The following is a 23,669-nucleotide window of genomic DNA, read 5'->3' on the forward strand; positions in this document are numbered from 1 at the left end:
TTCCAAAACAATTGTGTATATACATCTAATAAGATCTGTAATTTATATGACCAGTATGAATAAAGAGAGATTTTGGCTTAAAGTCGGATCCCTGGAATTCTTCAAGATACAAGAGGGAGTCTTCTTGCGCTAACACAGCCTTAAGAAACAGCAACTTGGTCTTGCATTTTCTTCACGCCTGTTTGTTCCAACCCATTTTCACCACCAGAATAGAAACAAAATGACAAATGGCTCCTGCCCACCCCAAGCTCATGAGGAACATGATGAAGGAAACAAGCTTGGGAATGTTTCTCTCTCCTTTGCCCCCGCTCCCCATGAAATCCAACTTAAATAGTTGGATGTTCTTGGCTTGAACATCGAGTTTTTTGTGTTGCTGGACGGGACTGTGAAACAGGGCTTGGCACTAGTTTTTATTGTCCTTTTAAAAACGCGGTTAGCACAGGGCGGGTTAACAGTTAACGCGACGGCGCCTCAGCTGCGGGCTGCGCCGCAGAAGCAGGTCACTTCATGCGAAACCAGCAGCTGTGGCAGCAGCGCGACTTTTGTCCTTCAGCCGCTGTGAGGTGAGGGCTCTGCCTCGGTAAAAGGAGGCATTAGAGGAGGGGGCTCCCCGCTGACGGCCCCCTGAGGCGCGGCCGTGCCCCAAGATGGCCGCCCGGGGGCGCGCGGGCGGGGGCGGGGGCGGGGGCGCGCGCGGCGCTTTCGGTTTCGCCTGCCGGGCGCCGGCCGCCTTTCCGCGAAGTCACGTGGGGGCGGCGCCGGGCCGCGCCTGCGCGCTGCGCCCCCGCTCCTTCCCAGCCGCGCGGAAGGAGAGGGGGGGAGGAGGCGGGGCCTCCGAGCGCCGCCGCGCGCGCCCATTGGCCGGCTTGGCGGGGGCCGGGCTCCCATTGGCCCCGCCGCGAGCCCCCATGGCCGCGGCCCGGCGGCTATTTGTGGGCGCGGGCGGCGGGCGCGAGCCGAGCCGCGGGGCTGCCTCGTCCGACGGGTAAGTGCGCGCCGCCAACGGTCGCCCCTAACGGTCGCCAACGGCCGCTAACGGCCCTCGCGCCTCCCTCCCCTCAGCAGGCGGCCCCAGGCTCCTGCCTGCCGGGCAAAGTCCTGCCCCTCCCCTCGCTGCCTGCCCCGAGCGCTGCCGGAGGGGCGCAGGGGGACGAAGCGCCGGTTGTCTAAGGAAAGGTGACCCAATTTGGAGCTGTTTTTCGTTAAATAATGCACTGAGAGCCTCAATTCGCGATTTTTTCTCAATTGTTTTAATTAAAACAAAGCCAATGTACAATATTATCATGCAGTCGCCCAACAGAACACGTTTCTCTCGGCTGGAAGCACTCTTCCTCCCTGCACCTTCGTTTTTAATGAAAAGCTGAGCTCCCACTCAGCTATTAATCACTCACACTGATTATTTTTTTCTCCCTTCCCCAGAATGACTCAGTGGTACCAGCTCCAGCAACTTGACTCCAAGTTCTTGGAGCAAGTTCACCAGCTGTACGATGACAGCTTCCCCATGGAGATCAGGCAGTACCTGGCACAGTGGCTGGAGAACCAGGACTGGTAAGCACCGAAAACGACCTCCGGGTTACGTGACAAGAAGGGGTCTTGTATTTTGCTGCTGCCTCTAACTCTGCGTGTGCTGGGGAAGCGAGCTGCCAGGGAAACCTTTGCTGGTAGGACACTTCAGTAGCTGTGTGGCTGAGGGACCCAAAGGGGGGCAGGAACCCAGCCTATTTAGAGTAACGTGTACCATCTCATAATCCCCTTTGGTCCCTAACAGAAGTAGTTGTTTTAAGACAGATCAGGTTTTTTTGGCATCTCATGCTCTCACTAGTCAGTGCTTTGTATTTTTTCCAAAGCTTATGCAGAGTGTGTTTCTAGAACTGTAGAACAATGTGCATGTGTCTCAGGGTCACCTTCAGCTTCCTGACATGCATGGAACAGGTAAATGAGGCCACACAGAGTGTGGCGACAGTAGCCCCAGGGAAAGGGAGCGCTTCTCTGTCAAGGAAAGTGAAATAGAAGGTGAGAGAATAACAGTGGCTTACGTTTGAAGGTAATTCTTACTGCTTGCATGTATCCCAACTGGAGCTGGGGGTTAATAGTGAAGTACTCCTGCACCCGTTTCTTGAACACCACTTGGAAGTACTGAAGTACTTAACACAAGCATGCCTTGAATCATTCCAGGGAACATGCAGCCAACAACGTCTCTTTTGCTACGGTGCTGTTCCATGACCTGCTGTCACAGCTCGACGATCAGTTCAGTCGATTTTTGATAGAAAACAACTTTCTGCTGCAGCACAACATAAGGAAAAGCAAGCGTAACCTTCAGGTATGCCTGGGACGCGTGCCTGTGTATTTGCGTGAGTGGCTTCAGTACTGTGATTGGATGTCTCTAAGCAGACTAGCCTGCCAGGAGGGACTTTTCACAAAGTGTTTGAGTTCTGAATACTTAAATTCAGGGTTCTCAAACATTCCTACTCTTGGTTTTAAATTGGCTACAGTTAGAAAGTTAGTTTCAGTAAGAGTACGGTTGCAGTTCGAGAGTTGTTGAAACAGAAAGTGGAGTTAGTAAGGTGTTGGCTACATCTATTTGGAGCACCTACATGGATGCCATTCACTTACCCCATGCTTTCCCCAGTTAGTTTCTTTCATGTCCTAACAAGACAAAAGAAGATGCAGAAGAAACACAGTGGAAGAAATGCTTGCCATAGAGCTACAGAATCACAACAAATAGCAGGGGGCCTGTCATTAGGCAACAATTCTACGCATGTACCATATCGGCAAAGAAATGGACCGAGTGATTGGTAGCGGGGGCACTGCAGAACATATTCTTTGACTTAACTAGTTTCCTTAGCCAGTCAGCCCGTCCTCCCTGCAGGGCTCTGCGCCAGAGGATCTTCCACAGTTGCCTCCTCCATATCTGATTTCCCACGCACTTAGCTTATCCTCACTGCAGGTCGGTGCTCGGGGGAGTGTTTTCTGAAGACAGGACCAGCCTCTCGGTCAAGAGGGTTGGCACAACTCAGCAGCTCCTAAGGCAGTACTCAGCCTAGAACATGTTTCAGCTTGGTACCTGCATCAAGCAGAAAGTCTGAATTTGCATCCAGCCCCGTCTGTGTTCCTGAGAGGCAGCAAACCTCTCCCCTTTACATCCTCAAGCAAGAGCTGCCCCCACCAAGCTAGAACAGCCCCTCAAAGCCAGCAGCTCCATCTCTAAGGAATGGAAGGGTGGCTCCCAAGAGAAGAGAAGCTGTCTCTAGGACTACGATGTATTTTCTGCCTTCTTCCAGTAACGGCACAAAACAATGGAGAAGGGCTGGAGACAAGTCCCACGGTCTCTTTGTAAGCTAACAGAGAAATAACAGGCAGAGAAAACCCTTCTTTTAGATGGTTGCAGCAGTTGCACTCCATGTAGTCTTGGAGCAAACAATGACCAGTGCCTCAAGGCTTCAATTCACAACTTTTTTGCCAATTGGTTTAAAGAAAAGACGAGAGATTCCATTTCTGAACTTTAACAATAGCCTGTCTCTAATGGCAGGATAACTTCCAAGAAGACCCAATACACATGGCAATGATCATCTACAACTGTTTGAAAGAAGAAAGGAAAATACTGAACAGTGCCCAGTTATCTAATCAGGTAAGTTAGTCTTGGGATGTCTGTCTGTTGCAGTCCTATCTGCCCTTTCCTATTATTTGGGACAGAGAGAGGAAAAAGACAAAGAGCAAACAGGCTGTTTCTGCTTTGCCTCACAACGTGATTTTTAAAGATGCTAGAGTAAACACTAGCACGTACTGGGTAGTTTGAGCTGTATGAAGTATTCAGAGGAGAAAGAGCCAGAAAGTAATTCTGATTCCTTGGGTAATGTAAAAGGTAAATTATTTTTAATTCCTCTGTAGTATGACCTGATGTGCTTATCTTTTTTTTTCTTTTTTTAGCCAAGCACTATTTCTATTTAATCAACAGTGCTTCCCTTATTTCTTCAAGATTCTAGCTTTTTTCTTCTGTATTTTACTCCCAATTTACTCTGTACTGACCAGCTGAGCTTTGGTGGTTTTCCATGAAAGTGATGCTGCATTCTCCCTGCCCAGTTACCTTCAAGTATTGTTTTTTTTTTTTTTTTTTTAAAATTAAAAAATCTCATTTCCTCCTTCTGAACCATAGGTAAATCCATACACTTCTCCCTTCCTTATCAGTTCTAACAATGCATGTCACGTTTTCCTTTCCAAGAACTGTATCACAATAAAATCCTACAGTTGGGAAAGTTGCGCAGACTGTGTAGCTAGATGTAATCCACTTACGTAGTAATGAAGTGATGACTAACCAAAAACATGTAAGTTCCAATACTGAAATACTTCCCTTTACAACAAGCTTTTGAGAAGGCTGGGACACTGGCTTTCAACAATGAGCCTAATGCAACTGTGTCCAAAATAGCTTCTCTAAAAAGCCACTGTGGCAAAGCCACTCCCAAATACCTTGTAGCTGTAGTACAGCTGTCAGTTTCTGTTCTGGCTCATGACACAAAAGCCTGAACTGCCTTTCCAGCATGCCAGCTGGTCCAAACTAGAAAAAGAAACAAATCTTCCTGTACTTACCATTGGCAGCATGTAAAACACCATGCCCTACCTCTGCTTTCCAATAAGTTTAATAAAGGTTCTCATTTTCCAAAACAAGCATAATTGTAAGCATCATAAAAAAACAAAGACATCCCCTGTATTAGGGTATGCTCAGATTGCCCTGGTGACCTGATCAAGGCTCTGATGGGGAACCTTTACCAGTTTATAGACAACTTCTCTAGCTGACCTCAGCTTAAGTGCAATAATGCATCCCCAACTGTCCTGCGTTGGAGGAACAATGCATGTCTAATACACATAGGATTAGATTGGATCTGGGGGGTTGGAGCTAGGTGATCTTCAAGGTCCCTTCCGTTACACGTGGAACAAAAATCCTGTCTTTCAAATTACTGCAACTCTTGCTGAGTGAAGTAATGCCATAAGCTTCCAGCTTTCAAAGGAGCTATACTGAGATCTAAAATGTATTTTACCGTCCTGTAGGAAAAAATAAATCACATAAGAGGTTATCCCATTGGCCTGTACACCAAGCTACCTTGCTCTCCCTCTTAGCCTTTTTCTCCCCGTTGCCTGAATGGATGAATCTAACGTTTAAAATAGATGTGATCCAGCCTTCAGCACGGTTGTTTTCTTGGAATATATTTAGAAAAATGCATTAAAATAAGCAAAATAGGAGGATGGATTTGTGCAAAGAAAACAGTGTTTATAGCTTTTTATTGGTATAATGAAAAATGCAGCATCACCACAGAAAAAAATTTTCTTAATCCTCCCTGGTCCTTGCAAAATCACTTGAACTCTTCTATAAAACCTTGCTATGACTTATGAGAATAAGTAATGCTTTGTGAGGCTATTTGTTAACAAAAGCCACTAACTAGCATTAACAACAAAAAAAAAAACCTCTACTCTTGGTTCACTCAGATTTGATTTCTGGTTTTGTTCTACTTGCCTCCCTCAGATGGAAGTGGGGAGCGTACAGAACACCGTGATTGGGATGCTGGACAAACAGAAGGAACTTGACGCGAAAGTTAAGGCTGTAAAAAACAGTGTTATAGTAAGTATAGTACGATTACAGCTGTATTTAAAGCAGTTTTTAATCGATTCACACGCATTGAAAAGCTTCCAGTGCATAAAAGACTTTTTAAAGTGACAAGTAAAAATAAGGTGATTGGCTTTAAACTCTGTCATGTGAAAATATTGAGTAATTGTGGCCACCTTCATTTACACTTCATAGGATGTGGAACAAGACATCAAGACATTAGAGGACGTGCAAGATGAATATGACTTTAAATGTAAAACCTTGCAGAACAGAGGTGAGTAATTTATCAAGGACGTGCCTTATTGCATGCAGCTCGTAAGAGTAAACTCTCCTGTCGTATGTCAGGAAGCCAAGCTACATGATATGCAGCCAAACTTACTGTTCATGTCCCTCCCTCATCAGTGCTGCCTTATGCTGAAACCTAAATTCCCCAAAATGGATTCTCGTGATGTGTTCTTAGAAGAGAACCTTTTTGCTAACGCGGCATTCCTTTGTCCTTGACTTCTTTTTGCCCCTAGAAATAGCAGACACTATAGACTGTGACCACACAGGGTTCGTTAAATAGATCTTTTGGACTTAGTTTCAAAACAAACTAACAAAAGACCCTTCGGTTTCCAACACAAATTTCCAGTTGATTAGCCCTTAGAAGAGGGCTGACTACTACCTTGAGCCATAGTCTTGGTCTTTGTAGTTGGCGCACTTCCACAAGTGGATGGGAGCCTCTAACTTAAGGTCAGTGGGGCCACTGTATGGGAGCTATCAGCATGGGCTTCTCTCAGAAGGCTATAAATATCCTCCCTTGAAGTACGAGTTAACTTTAGTTGCCAGGTTAGGTAACATGAGTGATTCATGTCAGCATGAGAAAAAAAAAACAGCATCTACAGAACGTAAAGAACTCCACTTAAAATAATGACATCAAAAACAAACTCATATCAGGTACTTTGCCTTGCATTGATGCTTTAAGTGGAGAGTCCTTTCAAAAGAGAGGAAAGGAGAAAAAAATGTAGATGGCCCAATTTTTCCTCCCTTAAACTTTACAGATATACTGCAGTTGACATTAGCCACGTGGGTCTCTTCCTTGGTGGTTTCCCTCACCCCCTGCTTACTTCTCTGTTCTCACAAGGCCTGCTGCTGTTTTTTAGCCTCAGCTTCACAGTTTGGACTTATTTTTACAGAGCATGAGCCCAATGGTGTGTCACAGGAGGAATATAAGAAAGAACAGATGAATCTCAAGAAGATGTTCTTATTACTTGACATCAAGAGAAAGGTAGTGCATTAGTTTTCTTTTCAGATGGCAACAGCACTTGATTTTGAATGCATGTTCGTTTTCATTAGGTTGACTTATCAAATCAGCAATTTTTTTCTGCTCTCACTTCGAGCTGAATTTTGTTCACTCAATCCTTCCTGGAAATCTAGAACATCACTAAGCAGTTATATTTCTCTTCTAGCGACCTTTCTTTATCAAACTGTTAGGTAAAGCTACAAGAACGAGAGGAATTAACGCAGTATCAATAATCACGTTTTTGAGGAAAAAACAACTAAGATATTTACAGCTATGTTTTAGTTAAGTGTGCTGCTCACTCTTATTGCAGTGCTGAAGTCTCCAGCAAGCACTGGGTGGTCCCAAATATATACTTGGGACACTGGCTCTTTGGAATACTGAATATGCATCATTTCTCCACTTAATCTAGCAAATACTGCAGATAAAAAGAAGTAGATGTTATGGGAAACATCTTCCGCTGGTAGAAAGTATTACTCTGAGGTCCTTGCAAAGATTTACAAGACACAGCACTAGCTAAAACAGCACTTAGATTTTTTTGTATTAAAGATTTTTAATAAATAGGGTAATTTAACATTCCCTATAGGAAGTGGTGAACAAGATCATACAGCTGTTGAACACCACAGAACACACACAGAGTGCTCTCATTAATGAGGAGCTGGTGGAGTGGAAACACAGGCAACAGACTGCATGTATTGGTGGCCCACCCAATGCCTGCCTTGACCAGCTACAGAACTGGTAAGTCTCCAGACAAGGACTGTGTTGGCCAAACGCTTGAAGCGTGTTATGAAGGAGCACCAGATCTGTCAAATACGCTGATTATTTATGTTACATGCTTTCATTCTGTCACAGCGTAACTACATGTCACTGATTTTTTTTTATTTTTTTTTTCATTTCATCATATTTCCAGTGCAAAAGTGTTCTTTGTGTACTGTGTGCTCCTTAGAGACAGTTACCTCGCTGGTGTCTCAGCATTATTACAACACAAAAAACATGCTAAAAGTAATGACACCCTGTACTTCTAGGTTCACCATTGTTGCTGAAAGCCTGCAGCAAGTTCGTCAGCAGCTCAAAAAGCTTGAGGAACTGGAGCAGAAGCTTACTTATGACCCTGATCCCATCACAAAAAACAAACAAGTTCTGCAGGACCGAACACACAGTCTTTTCAAACAGCTTATCCAGAGGTAACGGACAAGAATGGTCTTTTTGCAACTGTGAATGAATGGATGGAATCTTCCCTTCTGTTTGCTCAGGATTTCAGGCGCACTAATTTTGCCTTTTCTGAGGTTTTCCTATGTTTGTTACAAACATTAAGTAACCATTTTTTTTGAGATTTATCCTGCTTCACCTTTCCACAGGCCTAAACCTGTGGAAAGGGTTTGTGACCTGTCATCCTGTAAGTCAGCAGGAGCTTGCTACAACATGCATTAATTACAAGCTCCTTGTCCGTCAATCTATGTCTTGATTTCAGCTGCAGCCCTACAAGCCACCTTGTGAATCCAGCCCCACCAAGCTATGCCCAAGATAAATACACACTAGATTCTCCACCCTTTTGTGTCTGGATGCATCTTGTCTGTCTCCAACATAGGGAGGCCAGCCCTACCCTCTAGCATCTGTGATGCAAATTACTGTAGTTGGTAGATGCTACGTGTACGACCCAAGTCCCATTCTGTAGCATACAGTACATGACAACTCATGCTGCAGAAGACTTGAAACTAGCAGATAAGAGCAGGGCCTTAGATCCAGCATGTAACCCCCTGTGCAGGGGCTGAGACTTGGGTTTCCAAAGTGCCATTCAATGCCTCCACCACTAGCTTTCAATTGGAGGACACGGGTATCGCAACAAGAAAGAGCTGCATTAGTCCAGCTGCTGTAAGTTCTCATGTGCAAGTACAGTGGAGGGAAGCATCCCTACCTAGGACTTGCTAATAGAAACACTTCAGGGTTTGTGTCTACAAAAGGCACCTACAGACACAGTTTGGGGTCCATCTGTACAGGAATTTGCTTTGTGGTGTCAGGTAGCCCTCACTGAATCCCCAGATAGTTTATCTAGCTCTTGGGTGTGTGTTACAACACCAAGCATAAGAATTTAGCAAGCTGAAAATAGCAAGTGAAGCAACACTCCTCATGTGGATTATGTGAGTTGCATCAGTGTTTACACACAGTTTGATTTCAGGGAAGTCTGAGATAGCACTCCATCCTACCTAAGGGCTGTGTTTCCTAAATGCACGAATGGCTCACAAAGTCACTTTACGCTTTAAACATTCCTAGGCCTGCTGAAACGAGCAAAAAGAAAGCCACACAGAACTCGGTATCCATTGAAACAGAATGAATTAGTGGGCAGAACTACTAGGAAATCATCATTCTTTTGAAATTTGTTTTGTGTGTAGCTTCATATACCTTAAAGAAAACACTGATAAATCAAATTGCCTTTAATCTATTCTTTCCATAGCTCCTTCGTGGTAGAGAGACAGCCTTGCATGCCAACCCACCCTCAGAGGCCGTTAGTCCTTAAGACAGGTGTACAGTTCACTGTGAAGCTCAGGTATGTTTTTCCCTTCCCCTTCTTTTGCAGGGAGTTTTTCATTTCGTTGGCTTCCTACAGCTGGGGGGATGGCACACATTACACAGTAGCCAAAGTGCTGAGGTCAAGGGGATGAGCAAAGTGCCAAGTGGCAGGGGGATGTCTTCTATCTAAGCTTAACTTGTGTTCAGGTTTTACCCTTTACCAGGTGTGGTGACAATCGAGTGTCTGAGAAATACAAGCAGATAGTAGATCAGATACATGCAGGCTATTTTTTCCATGCAAAGTAACCCATTTTCCAATCTATTTTTACCTCTAAAGCAGGAACTGGGATCAGTTCTACAGATTGCTAATTTATACTGTCACTGCACATGTTACCTTGTACAGAGCGAGCTTGGGGCCCGTACATGTTCCTGAGCTGTGCTGCTCAAATACACCTGTGATAAGCAGCACTACATCAGAGCAGCTGTCTTTTGTAGTTGCAGTCATCTTTTTTTTCTTTTTTTTTTTTTTTAAATCTCTTTGCAGATTGCTGGTGAAATTGCAGGAACTGAACTACAACCTGAAAGTGAAAGTTTTGTTTGATAAGTATGTTGTATTTTTCTCGTTCTTCTCTATGAGAAAGCAAAGCAGGCCTCATGTTCAGAAATCCAGAAGGCAGCCAGATTAAGTAAGTGTTGGAGTAGGCCAGGAGTAGGCTGGTTCTCCATCGCAATAGGCACATCCTTCCCCTACACCCTTAGTCTAGGTCTTTCTACCCAGTTTTGGGAGATGTCACAAAGGACAGAAGGCCTCAAGTTCTTACTGCCAGCCATGTTCATGTGTGCTGAGGAGAGCTCGCTACTGCTAGATCAGCCTGGGCACAGAACAGCACTTGGTCAGCATGTGCACTGCTGAACCACTTTTCTCTGCTGTGGATGTTTCACTTGTGCTAGCACAGAAAGCAGAGCTGAAAGCATAGAATTGAACTCTGTCTCCAGGCACATACAGCTTCCCTGCTTTTCAGTTGTCTTTAGAAGTGTACCAGATAATGCAATTCAGTAAAATTGTGAGTGGTGGGAGAACTGATTTAATTGGTGCACTGATTTCTTCAACAAGTGATATGGTTTGAAAGCAGATTTATAGGAAGTGTATCGAATTTCAGAGGAAGAGTTAAAACCTAGGCACCCATGAAAAAAAAGTGAACCTCGGTAAAAAGATAGCTTGTGTAAGGCAATGTTTGTTTTGACTGCTTGAACCAATCGACTCTCTTGCACAACAGATTTCACAGAAGCATTTTAGCAGTTCTCAGTCGGCTATTAAAAAACAGATTTGCTGTGTCTGTGGCAGAATCTTTAGATGATTTTATCTTTTTTTTTTTTTTTGACAGAGATGTAAGCGAGAAGAACTCAGTCAAAGGGTATGTAGCATCGCAGTTTGATATACTAACGTTGGGTTCTTTCAATGGATTTCAGACCTCTAATTCTTTTTTCTTTGTGAAGGTTCAGGAAATTTAATATTCTGGGAACAAACACAAAAGTAATGAACATGGAAGAATCTACTAACGGAAGTCTAGCAGCAGAGTTCAGGCATTTGGTAGGGGATTTTTTCTTTCATTGACACATCCATTTAATTGTGTGGGCAGAGGGTGCGGTAGGAAGTAGGCAATTTGCTTTTATTATTGAAGAAGTCAGCATTTACTTTCATAAAAAAAAAAAAAAGGAACTGTGAACAAACATCTCTTCAAAATCTTTGGCCTGGTTCAGCTGAAATGCTTATTGCTGACTGCCTTTCTGGCCCTATTTCAATGACAAGTATTTGCTGCCATACAGCTTATCCTGTAATGAGCATGTTGGAGGAGTAAGAGAAAGAAGCCTAGAACTCTTTTGGGCTTTTCAGGGGAGGGTCCATAGACAGAGAAGCATAGAGTAATTTAAAGATATTTGGCATTGGAAGAGGAAAATTGTCTAAGAGGGAGCAGCTACAAGAAATTCAGTGCCTTCAAGAGACAATAAGACACCTGATTTGCAGATTACGAAGTAAATCAGATTGGTTTCATCATAACAACAGGAAAGGAAAAAATGCAAGTCTTGAACCTGATAACACAGAAGTCTCCCTTCGCTGTCCAGAACGTACACTACTAGTGTTCAGAGTTTTGTTCAATTCAGAGGTGTACTTTTGATAAACCAGTATTTTATCTGATCCTTGCTGATTTCATACTGCTTCTGTTGCTATAAAGCGTCTTATATAAAGACACAGTACCTGCTTTCACGGCTGAATGCTTTATAAAAGAGTAGTATACATTATAATGCTTTCACAACTTCGAAACAAACAGTATCAGACACCGGTGCAGCAAGTTGACATGCAGTTGAGCAGCTAGAGCACAGAAGCAATTTGCATCCACTACTGCTTTCAGTTGTGAAAGAGGTAAATGAGTGACAGCTTTGTTTGTTTGTTTGCAGCAACTGAAAGAACAGAAAAACGCAGGATGCAGAACAAATGAGGTATGCAACACTAGCCTTGTTCATAAAGCTTTTGCACAACACCAAGATGACATTCAAACATTTTAAGACAATGCTCCACTCAGCCCCATGAAGAAACACACAGACTACCAGTAGAGTTCAGCTTTTCTAAGAAGTTATCTATGTAGGAGATGTCTGCAAATGACAACTACTGCCGGAATGATTCCTCTCAACTCTTTCTCATTGGCATCTAGCTTCAACAGGCCTTTCCAGCAATTAGAAATCTTTGTGGCTTTTGGTAGCAGCCGCAAAGGAGAGATGCTTAGAAAGTACCCATTATAATATGCAGTTTTAGGAAGTTAGCGTTATCACTTAACTGTGGGCTGTAAACCATCTCTGAAGTCCAGAGCAAGGAGTGTCCCAAAACAAGCAACTTCAGAGAAAAGGGTTTTCCCATAATAAATCCCTTCCCCTCCCCTCCAGCAATTTTCAGTCCCTGAAACGTTTTTTTATTTTTTCCTTCTTCAAAGGGTCCTCTCATCGTGACAGAAGAACTTCACTCCCTGAGTTTTGAGACACAGCTGTGCCAGCCTGGCTTAGTAATAGACCTTGAGGTATGTCTTAAATGAAAGAGATGGAATTAGCTTCCTCTGTCACTTATGGTGACGATTAAAACGGTACAAGCAGGGAATTAAGATGGAAACAGGTTTGAGGGTACTATAAAGAAGGACTTCAGCAGGGATGCAGGATAGTCTGACGTGTTTCCTCCTGTCCCCCTTTCAGACCACGTCCCTTCCCATTGTTGTGATCTCAAACGTGAGCCAGCTTCCAAGCGGATGGGCTTCTATCTTATGGTTCAACATGCTGTCTACTGACCCCAAGGTATTTGCAAAACAAAAACCCTTTCTACCTCTGTGGAAACAGTTCCTGAAATTGTATTAATGTAGATTTTAAGCATCAGTTGCATGCAAGTGGCTGCTACATTTTTGCCGTGCAGATGACTGCTAACAGCTTTTGGGCATAGAGAGGGAGGCAGAATGACTTACTGACCCTACCCTACCCAGTGTTTGGAACCCACAAAGGGAATTTATTTATTGTATTCAGTATACACAGTGAGAAGCCAAATAATCATGCAAAAATGCAAACCCTGGGATCTGGCAATCTGACCCACTGGGAGAAGACCTACCCAAAGCAGAGTCCCAGAAACTGCTCTTCCCAGTAAAGAGTCCCCATCAGAATAGCAGTCTGGTTTTGAGGGTTGTCTCAAGCTGACATCCATTCTCACATCTGCATTTGTTTAGGCACTGCACCTTCATGAATTCAAGTGGCATTCCAAAGTTAATGTTTACTAACTGTACGTTGTATTTTTCCCTTCCATTCCAGAACTTGTCCTTCTTTCTGAATCCACCTTATGCAAAGTGGTCGAAACTTTCTGAAGTTCTGAGCTGGCAGTTTTCCTCTGTGACAAAGAGAGGCCTTAATGCAGATCAGTTGAGCATGCTGGGAGAGAAGCTACTTGGTATGGTCTGCTTCTACCACTTTAAGCCTTTTAGTTCCATTGAACAAGCAGATGGCCGGTTTGAATTGAAGCAAGTTCATGTTTTCTGCAATCTGTTTTAAGTTTTCACTTCCTCTCAAGCCTTTTCCCCTTATACAGTATCACACTGTAGCAATACAATGCTTTCTAGCTTTCCCCTTCATAGAGTTTGCAAAGGAAGGTCAGGTCATGAAAAAAATCTGCACTTCTATCCTAGGAGTTCATGCAATAGGGCATTGCTAGCTGGAGCTACTTCTGCCTGTTGAAGAAGTTCTAAATGTTTACTACATACATACATACATACATAGAATTTTACTACATACGTAGTAAACATGTGTTGATATACCTGTCCCCAGCTACAGGGAACATTCATGCTGCATACACAGAGTTGCCACACCAAAGCACAGGCACTATGAAACTATTAAGAATCACAGAATCACAGAATTTTCTAGGTTGGAAGAGACCTCAAGGTCATCGAGTCCAACCTCCAACCTAACGCTAACAGCCCTCCACTAAACCATATCCCTAAGCTCTACATCTAAACGTCTTTTGAAGATACCAAATGAAACGTCTCCCAGGCCAGAATCCTTAGTAAAAGCATCGTCGGCCATGGGTTTTGTTCTCCAAACTCCTGGTCCATTTGCCTGATAGGCAGGGTACCCGTCACAGCTACTGACTTTGCATAGTGGACTCAGGATAAAAATACCATTGATTCAGTATACTCCCCTATTCCTTAGGTTTTAGAAAGCATTTATATTTCAAGGGATTTGGCTTTAGGAAGTCTAGGTATCAAGTACAACATTCCAGACTCTTTAATTCCCTTTCCGTAATTTCCCAGACATAAGATCTGACAACAAAAACAACCTCCTTAATTTAAATAGGTTACCTTTAAAAATAAGTGTCCTTACAGACTTTTAGTTAGGCTGATTAATCATAATGAAGACAAAGCAACCCCTGACATTCCTATGGTCAACTTGTATTTCAGAACTTAAATCTTTGTCACAGTAAGGATGCTATTTAAGTCTCATCTCTGCAGCTAAAACTACTTCACCACTGAAAAAAAATATCCCCAAAGTTGAACACGATGTAGTCAGGATCCTTTAATGCAAGGGGATGTAGAATCTAACAGGGTGCCAGGATACAACTCACCTACTGCTTTTGTGATGTGAACATTGATCTCTTGGTCTCTAATATTAGCAGTATCAGAAACAAGCTTCCTTAGCCCAATTTGTTTTTAAAGAAAAAGAGAGGGAAAAGATGATTTCTGTCTTTATTGAAATTCATAGCTTGGCCTGTATTGGAAAGAATTGTGCCCTGAAGACTGTCGGGGTCCACAAAGCTGCTGTAGTCATGGCATAGGATTTTCTTGGATGTTTTGATGCAATTATGAAACACTGACATTAAAACAAGGAGAGGGAGTAATTACAACAGGAATGAGAAGAGCCCGTGGTTGAGGTGGACCCAGGAGCAGGACTTCCTAGGTTAAAAGCTGACAAGTCACCAGAGCTGAGAACAGAAAAGTTCTTAATCTCAGGGGAAAAAAAAAAAAAGTTGCAAGGTCTGTTCAACTCCTACAGAAAAGCTTACAGTTTGCTGTAGAAGAGATTTTTTTTCAAAATGCTTCCAGGAAGAGAACTAACTGGTGCATACTAGGTGTAGTACAGTGTAGAAAACCAGAATGAGTTAGTTCCCATTAGGCAAGGTTTGCCTTGCACTCTGGGGGCCACATTGGGTCAGTCTCATGCAGTGAATTTCTTCAGAGGGGGCCTCTGCAAGCTCTCTGCTGTAGCTTTCCATTTCTTTCCTTTCTTAGCTCACCACTTCAGAGCTGCAAGTTACCACTCAGAACTTGCTGCTCTAAGTCACTTCCTTTCTGCCTTTTTAAGTACCTTATGGAACATGACTGATGCCCATTATTCTGTTCAGGGCCAACGAGTGGAGGATCTCATGATGGTCTTATTCCTTGGACAAGATTCTGCAAGGTATGAACTCAGTTTAAAAACTGTGAGGATTTTATTTATTTATTCCTGCCCAGGCCAGAACCAGATCCTGTCCTGTGTTCTTAAACCAGCATAGTTAGTTGCCCAAGAGTTAACTAGGTACATCTGTGGGTACTGTGGGTTCAGGCAGCCTTCTCTCTCTCACTGCCTCTTACCTTAAGATTCAGCACATGACTCATTGCCAGTAGTTTCTGTTGTTCTTTAATAGGGGCACAGAAAGGAGGGGAAAATCATAAAGAGACGAATATGGGGATGATGGAGAAGAAAAGGGGAGAAACATGCAAGAGCAGGAAGATGATAGCACTGAGACTGAGAGCTTGCTTCCTCTCCGTTTAACAAAACTCATGCTTCATTTTCCCCATTCTCCTCCCCCCCCACCCTACCTCTGAATTTCAGGAAAATATAAATGACAAAAATTTCCCTTTTTGGCTGTGGATTGAGGGAATTCTGGAGCTTATTAAGAAACATCTCCTGTGTCTCTGGAATGATGGGTAAGACCTGAATGAAGTTAACAAAAGTGTGGTCATTGCCTCAAAGCTTTCACTCGGGTTAAAAATTGCATCATCAGGTTGTGAGATTGTTTGTACTGACACTTGGGATCAAATCAAGTGCAACTCACAAACAAAGTCCTGAGGCAACCAATTTCTAGCAGTGAGGAAGTCTTGACTGCCTCAGTCACAGAAAGAGAAGGGCTCTGAATATTCAGGTTTGTTTTTTTTTCTTCTTTTTTTTGCCTCTTTAAGTAGAGTCTCTTCCACCATAAGCAGTTTCTTCCCACACCACGGAACAGAGCCTCTTTTTTATTTATCAGGGAAGACTGAAGTACAACAAAGTATAATACATAAAGTGATCGTCCATCTTAAAAATAAAAAAAAAAGACACCCACAAACAGTACTTGTGAGTGTCCTGTAGGTGGCAGCAGCCAGACTATCTGCAATACCAGTGCAGAAAGGAGGCTTTACCAACGGAGTAGTAAGACCATGCAAAATTGAAAATGAGTTCCATTTATCCTCTAATACTATTTTAGCAAACCTTGAGTTCTGGTATTGCTGATTTCAGAAGTAACTTCTGCCAGAAACAGGCCCGACCACAGTGACCACTGTGCACTCTAGTTGGTTATTTAAGCTAGGCTCTGACATTATGAAATGCTGTTAACAGCGCATGTGCTGTGGAGTATCCCACAAGTCTGCAGCCTTGCTCTTATTGCATTCAACAGACTTCAAATTATTACCTCCTAGTTCCAGAGGAGTTCAGTCTAAACCTTGTTGTACTGCCGAAAACAAAATGAGCGGATGACAAGACCACAACAGACTCCCCTTGCATGCACATTGCTAAGCATTACAGCTACAAGAACACTTGCCTTTCTTCATACGTGAGGGATAGGAAGGCAGAAGACTTGTTACACACAGCACACTTCTTACCCACAGAACGTATCTGTTACATACAGCATGCTATTTAGAAGACAGAATAAGACACCTGAAGTTTCTAAACAAAATCATGCTTATTTAGTAGACTATGCAAGGAGTATTTTCCCTAGCAATACACAGAAGCACAGCTATTCCTCAAAATTTTGTTGTTACTAACAAAGTACTTTGAGGAATTAACAGTGCAAAGAAATTCTGACTTTAAAAAAAAACACGCAACTGGGGCTTGATCAGAGTTCTGACCTATTGCTGGCTTGTACAACTCCCTCCCAGTATCTGTCCAGGCCAGCCTGTTTTGTATTTTTTCAAATTACTTCCACGCAAAAAATGTGCCGAGCATAATGTATTTTTGTGGTAGAAGTCACACAAGCTTAACAAGTGATCTAGAAGACACGCACAAGGAATAAAATGAATCACTCAAATGTATGGATGCAATCTGGTAGCTAGCAAGCTTTGTTTCATCAGCCAAAGAGGAAAAATAACTGATCCGTAATACAGTTTTAAAGTTAAAATTGCTATCTAGGATTTGACCATATTGCGTACACATCACTTGACTTCTACCTCCACAGCCTACTTTTGATAGAAAATATACATATGTGTATATATTGTGAGCTCAGAAAAATGGTTGGAGAAGCCACCAGGCAAAAGGACGAGTGATGAGAAGAGCAGAGGTGATTCATGGCTTCCGCAGGGCAGCTCCAGCCCTGCTCGCCTCCCAGCTGTTCACAGGACAAAGCTTTCTATGAGGCTTTCATAAATACTTCAGTTCTTTAAAGTGACAAAAGCTTTTTAGTTTTCCTAGCTGGACCAGCACAGCCTTTTTCTTTTTGACGTTGCAGCTGCATCATGGGATTCATCAGTAAAGAGAAAGAGCGCGCTCTGTTGAAGGACCAGAGTCCAGGAACATTCTTACTAAGGTTCAGCGAGAGCAGCCGAGAGGGAGCAATCACGTTTACTTGGGTAGAAGGATCTCAAAACGGTAAGTTGGTAACAGAGAATGCCTTGATCTTCAAAACACATGCGTACATCAGAACACCTCGTCTTTATGCTTGTCTCTTTCACGCAGAGAACCAATGCAGTTCACCACCCAGACAGCTACAGGCCACAAACCACAGCAGATCCCTGCCTTACTGGGTACAGTTCATAAGCCATGCAATTGATTAAGCAGAACTATTAAAACTTCCCCAGTACTGCTTCTGACCTAGAAGTTTGCTGAGGACAAACCACCTGGGCTGTGTACAGACACACGCAAACCTGTGCCTCTCCCTCTCTCTAGCCCTGTATCGCCTTCCCCACCAGCTGTTTCTCTCCTGGGAATTGTTCACCACAGCCTCATTCAGTCCCCTGGACTATTGTTCTCTGCCCTACTTCATCTTGTATGCAACTTCTTTTCTTGAACATCTTTCTTTAACTCATTGTCTGTCCGGTTTGTTCCTTCCTTCTCTTGTTCTTCCCAGAGGAGCCCTGTATTTGCTTATCTCATTTTCCTTGCAGTTCTCCTTCCTCCTGCTTCCAGGAATGGTCAGACAAACAGCCTGACACCACCACGAGCCAGGCCATTTATCTCACCATCTTTCAGGGAAGCCTAAAGGCTCTAAAGCTGCAAGAAGATATAACCTCCCTTATCACACTGCTTAAACCAACCCCACCTGCCAGGATTCTGCAGCTGACATTTAACTTGGATAAGCCCAAGACCTGTAGCAGCTGGGGAAGCAAGTGCTGAGTGCACTTGCATCACCTCTTTTTTCTTTCTCCTTGTTGCCTTCATACCTGAGGCATCCAAAAACTGAATTTTTGTTTTTGAAAATATAAAACAGGGTGATAGCATTTGGGGCTTTCAGGAAGGCTTTTATGCGTCTCTATTTTTCCTAAGAGCCCCTAGTGGTGTATTAGGGTCAAAGTTTCTAATAGGCAATAGAGCTTGAATGGCATCAGCTGGCAGAAGGTGGGTAAGGCAGCACAGCTTCAACGAGCACCCCTCAAAACTGGTGTGCTCACTTTGGAAGTAAGCCTTTTGCTCACTTGACCTGCAGCTTTGGGCAGTTTTAGAACAAGCTTTGAAGCCACCTTTAAGAGTCATTTCTTCTCTCACCTCTAGAGCCCCAGTTCCATTCGGTAGAACCGTACACCAAGAAGGAGCTCTCTGCTGTTACCTTCCCCGATATCATTCGCAACTACAAAGTGATGGCAGCTGAGAACATTCCTGAAAACCCACTGCGATTTCTGTACCCAGATATTCCCAAAGACAACGCCTTTGGCAAATACTACTCCAGGCCTAAGGAGGGTGAGTGCTATAAACGGTTCGTGTAGCATAAGCGTGTCTGTTCGTGAGGTGGGTGGGAGCTGGGTAACTCCTGTGGCATAGAAGGGAAGGGCAGCAGTTGGATCGAACATCTTGGCAGCCTAACCCGTGTTTGAGTGCTGCTCAGATGAAGAAGCACCTGAGCTTCAGTAGGTTAAGACACCTGTTTTTAAAGAGGAACAACACAAGTTCTGATCAGCTCAAAAAGATGTCTCTGTCCTTCTCATTCAGTTTTGTTTGCCTGTGGCGTATTTAGAGACGTAGGTTCCCACTAACAGCTGGAACCACGACAGTCATACTTGACTCTTGCACTACACTGAGACTGGCAGTGTGGATCAGTACGTGAAGCTGCAGGGGAGGTTTCATTTCCCAGTGTCAATAGGGAAAAGCAAAATCTGACTAAAAGTGAAATGAACTAACCATAGTGCTATAAAATACACAAGACCTGTGTATTATTAGGGTCACAAGCTTTATTTGGAACAAAGATGGCAATGGGAGGTAAACCTGATAAAAAAACAAGCTTTTTTTTTTTTTTTTCTCTCATTAAAGCCCCAGAGCCTATGGATTTGGACGGTCCCAAGGGAAACGGCTACATCAAGACTGAGTTAATCTCTGTTTCTGAAGTGTAAGTTTGGATTGCTAGGAACTGAGCATAATTTTTCAGCTGTAGTTCACCTGTCTTCATATTTAAGGTGCCCCTAACAAACCTGTCCTCTCTGAGGATGTGATCACGCCACATTGATGAACTGCTGTCATTGAAACAATTGACATTTTTACATTCAAAAAAAAAGCTGTAGGCAGTCACGCTAGCTAATAATTCCAGGAAAAGCAAGTTCTTAAACACTTGTTGGGCTCATTCGACTAGAATGTAGATCACCACGTATTCCTGTTGTTCATTGAAAGCCACACTTGCTTTGCAAAGCATGGTACATTTCGGCTAGCTCTTCTTCTCAAGAGAGCCCATGAGTGGAACTTCTGGACTCTGAGCCAGCCACGGTAGCCCAGCTGTGCCTGACTTCTTCAGTGCAGGCTGATCATTTATCCCTGTTCTTTTCTTCCTTTTAGCCACCCCTCCAGGCTCCAGTCTCCAGAAAATCTGCTGCCCATGTCTCCTGAAGAGTTCGATGAGGTGTCTCGGATGGTGGGTCCGGCGGAGATTGACACTGTGGTACACATCATAAACCAGCCTTTTGGGGGAAGATTTAGCTAAACTTGCATTCCTCCCCTCACTCCTCTCCTCCCCATTCAAAAATACATCAGCCAGCTGCCACAAGCTGCCACTTCCAAACGCTTCTCTTCAAATACGTGAAGGGAAACTGGGAACTGAGACTTAAACTTGGTTGCTCTAAGTTGATGCTTCCACTTTTCGGTGGGGATAGGTGTGAAGGAACAGCAAAGCAAAGCTTCCAAAACATTTCCCCTTCCCCTTACAGGAGGGAGGAAGGAATAACAATGTTGTCGTCCATGTGGCGATGGGGGTAGGGAGGGAAGCTGGAGTAGGTACTGCTGTACCTGTAAGGTAGTGCCTGTTAACAGACCTGTATTAGCTCTTTGTTACGCTAAAGGGAAAAAAATAAAGCTAAATTAAGGGATGACTTTCCCACCCACACCCACCCCACAGCAGTTTGAGCACCAGAGTCACACCTTAGGGTATTTGGGGAAGACCTCACTGTGCTCCACAGTCAGCAAAGGCTTTAGAGCACGGGGGCTTTACTGAGCTTGTGTAATTGACATGTCCTTTCCTTGTTGCAGATGTGTTCAGCATATTCAACTTAAAGGTTGAGCTTTTGACTGCATCATTAACCAGCTGATTAGCTTATGCATCCTGCTCTACAGTCAATGACTTGGTGACAAGCTTCACTCCAATTCTTTGGGAAGGCCCTGGGTAATTCAAAGCATACGTTTCTCAACCTGAAGGTCCACAGTAGCAATTTTTAACTAGTGGGAAAACAAACAGCAGTCTGCGTAGGCTCCCTATACGCACAATTTTGGTTTCATTAAAGTTTTAAGTTTTAATACGCACAATTTTTAAGTTTCATTAAAGAACATCCCAGTGACAGCATACTGTGCCAGGGCAAAGGAAGAGAGAAGGATAAGAATGAGGGGTCCTCACAAGAGTGAGGGGGAGAAACGCGCATTTAAGTGAATTTGGTAAACAGAACATTTAAAGGAGTTGGCTGTACATGAAAGCATTTCAGAGGAAAGCTAGTTCTTTTGCAGAGAATCTCTGTTCAGAACGCTTGCACCTTCTGCTTCTGAAGAACTTTGACAGCTTTGAATCTTTTTCTGCACCACAGAAAGGGGAGAAATGTGCTGCAGGTATGCATGCCACACTGAATCTGTATGATACTGAAGTTTGACCTAGGTTTCTTTTATAGAAGCACGGCTTACTGCTCTGCAGGAAAATGTAAGCCAAAAAACGTTATCCATGTTTCGTTTTTGCTCGTTTCTTATGGCAGAATCTTATTGGGTAGGATGTTTTGCACAATCTTTCACATAAAGAGCACTTAGGAAAACACCTTGAAGCTCTATTGGCACATGCTGAGCTTGCAGCTCAACGTATACAATCAAGCCTAAAGCTTGCAGATTGCAGTCAGCAGCTGGCAGCACTATCAGACAAAACAAGAACCTAGAGTAAAAAAAAAAAGGGTTTGTTTTTACTCACTGTGCTTAATTAACCACAGTGAGGATCCGGTCACTGGTGGCTTTTACAGTAAAACATGCCAGGTGGAATGGAACTTAATTTTCTCCTGTACTATGAAACTGGGCACTTAATTGCTGAAGAGCTGGAAGACTCAACAAGCTTTGCTAAGTGATTCTGCAGTTAGGGAGAGGGCACAGGAAAGTGAAAAACTATACTGAGTAATAGCAGCAGGATATGCTATCTTTAGTACCTAAGGCATAAAATCGTGCTTCTGTCAGAGGAGGAACAGAGTTGTTTTTCAGCATGTTTGAAGGCAATTAACAACTCAATTAAGATGCAAGGTTGTCTTAAGCAGTGGACTCTTGCACTAAGGGCAGGTATTAGTCCAGACTGCTAATTAGCATCCAGCCACTGAGAAGGGCTCCAGGACACGGGTGCTGGATCGCCTGTATTCAGGTAGAGGTGCTAGTGCAGCTTCTGGCCCTCCTGCTATCCCTGCCCCGTGCCTGGGAGGTCAGCAGTGACCAACGTGGCCCAGGAACTGCAGAGCTGCTTTGCAACCATCCAGCTATGTTGAATTGATCGGCTGCTTCTCATGAAATAACTAACTAGTTCAGTTTAGTGTATTCTGCCCAGGAAGGCCAACCCACCCCTGCAAAAGCTCAAGGGAAAGAAAATTGGAAGGGCCTACAGCAAGCCAAGTATGTACTTAAATGGAAAGTATTGTTAAACTGTCTTACTTTTGGTACCCCAGGTTACTGAGGCTAACAGAATATCACGACTGGTGACCTAATGCTTTAGTCTTAGCATGAATAGCTGAACATGAGCCTTCATTGTAATATAGGATCAGGTATTTTTTTCTCCGAGCTATACCTTGTACCAATGTTCGATATGCAGCAGTCTATTTGCATTATTTTTAAACTTCAGTTTTTAGCAACCAGGATGAAATTTTCTTGTGAGACTTAAAACAGCCTTATTCATAACTTCGTCTTTACATGGCCAGGAGTCCCAAAGCATTTTTTCTTCCAATGGAGCATTATTTTGCCATTTTAAATAAATGGAAGTGTCCTTCTTCACGGGTTTTGGCTATTTCTATTCTAATAATGTTGTGCCTGCCAGTACTGTATGTTTCAAAATAATTGACCTACCGCTGAACTTTGTGATCTATCAAGCTGGCCCACTAGTGCATCGTTTTTCTCTGTGGCTATCAGGTGACACAATCCCTTCTCTCATGACTCAGGCTTTTACACATCACTTTACACAGCCAGAAAAAAAAAAAAAAAAAGAGGTGAGGTGAAGGACTGGGGAGTAGGCAAGGGAAGGCTAGAGCTCTAATGGCATATGGCCGATCCACTTAAGAATTTCAGCATCAACAAAAAGCAAAGGAAGTGGGAGCTCTAGAAGTGTAGATTAAAACAAACAAACAAACAACTAGAACAGCTAATTAATTCTTATTTCTTATAAGCTTTGCATAACAGAAATGACCAGAGCAGGTTTTCTTGGACGGCCTCCCCCCTGACCAAAGGCTTGTATTTCGATGGCAGTCACACAGAAAACCAATAAAAAAACAACCACCACCACCTTGGTATTTCCATTTATTATGCTGTAAAAAGCAACACTATCTGGATCTTATTTCTTAAAATAAATAGCTTTCATTTTCAGAACCAGTACAGCTCAAGTTTAGATTCACTCATGGGAAACTGCTAGAAGTACATTCATCACTGTCTGTTCCCCACAATACAGAATCTAGAAGTCAAGATCAGCCTAGTCAGTTACAATGACCAGAAGTACACTGCCAAGAAGTATAGTCACTGATAGTCCAGCTCTGAAGCAAAAAAATCCGGTACAATACGTTTTGTTCACAAAGATAGGCTAATTAATGCTAAGACTATCACAATATTTCTGAGTACAAAGCATTAAGT

At 43.3% G+C, this 23,669-nt stretch overlaps 1 protein-coding gene across 4 annotated transcripts; it reads left to right on the forward strand.

Annotated features, from left to right (window-relative positions):
- Positions 1-455: 455 nt before the first annotated feature.
- STAT1 (signal transducer and activator of transcription 1) lies at positions 456-22,819 on the forward strand. 4 transcript variants are annotated; one of them, XM_084522896.1, is made up of 24 exons: positions 456-563; positions 1,420-1,548; positions 2,176-2,320; positions 3,530-3,628; positions 5,516-5,611; positions 5,792-5,870; positions 6,772-6,863; positions 7,462-7,613; positions 7,901-8,059; positions 9,328-9,420; positions 9,928-9,987; positions 10,769-10,798; positions 10,881-10,974; positions 11,841-11,882; positions 12,371-12,454; positions 12,624-12,722; positions 13,224-13,359; positions 15,304-15,359; positions 15,774-15,868; positions 17,641-17,780; positions 18,900-19,085; positions 19,653-19,728; positions 20,169-20,271; positions 20,856-22,819. In XM_084522896.1, exons 1-24 carry the CDS (start codon positions 508-510, stop codon positions 20,877-20,879), a joined length of 2,325 nt encoding a protein of 774 aa, XP_084379022.1. In that variant the 5' UTR covers positions 456-507; the 3' UTR covers positions 20,880-22,819. The 4 variants fall into 4 exon arrangements, with proteins under 4 accessions (XP_084379022.1, XP_084379024.1, XP_084379021.1 ...); XM_084522898.1 differs by having other exon boundaries at positions 20,169-20,244; XM_084522895.1 differs by lacking the exon at positions 456-563 and adding an exon at positions 858-985.
- The last annotated feature ends 850 nt before the right edge of the window (positions 22,820-23,669 follow it).

The sequence above is a fragment of the Aythya ferina genome (genome assembly GCF_964211825.1).
Source record: "Aythya ferina genome assembly, chromosome: 6".
Classification (NCBI taxonomy): Eukaryota; Metazoa; Chordata; class Aves; order Anseriformes; family Anatidae; genus Aythya; species Aythya ferina.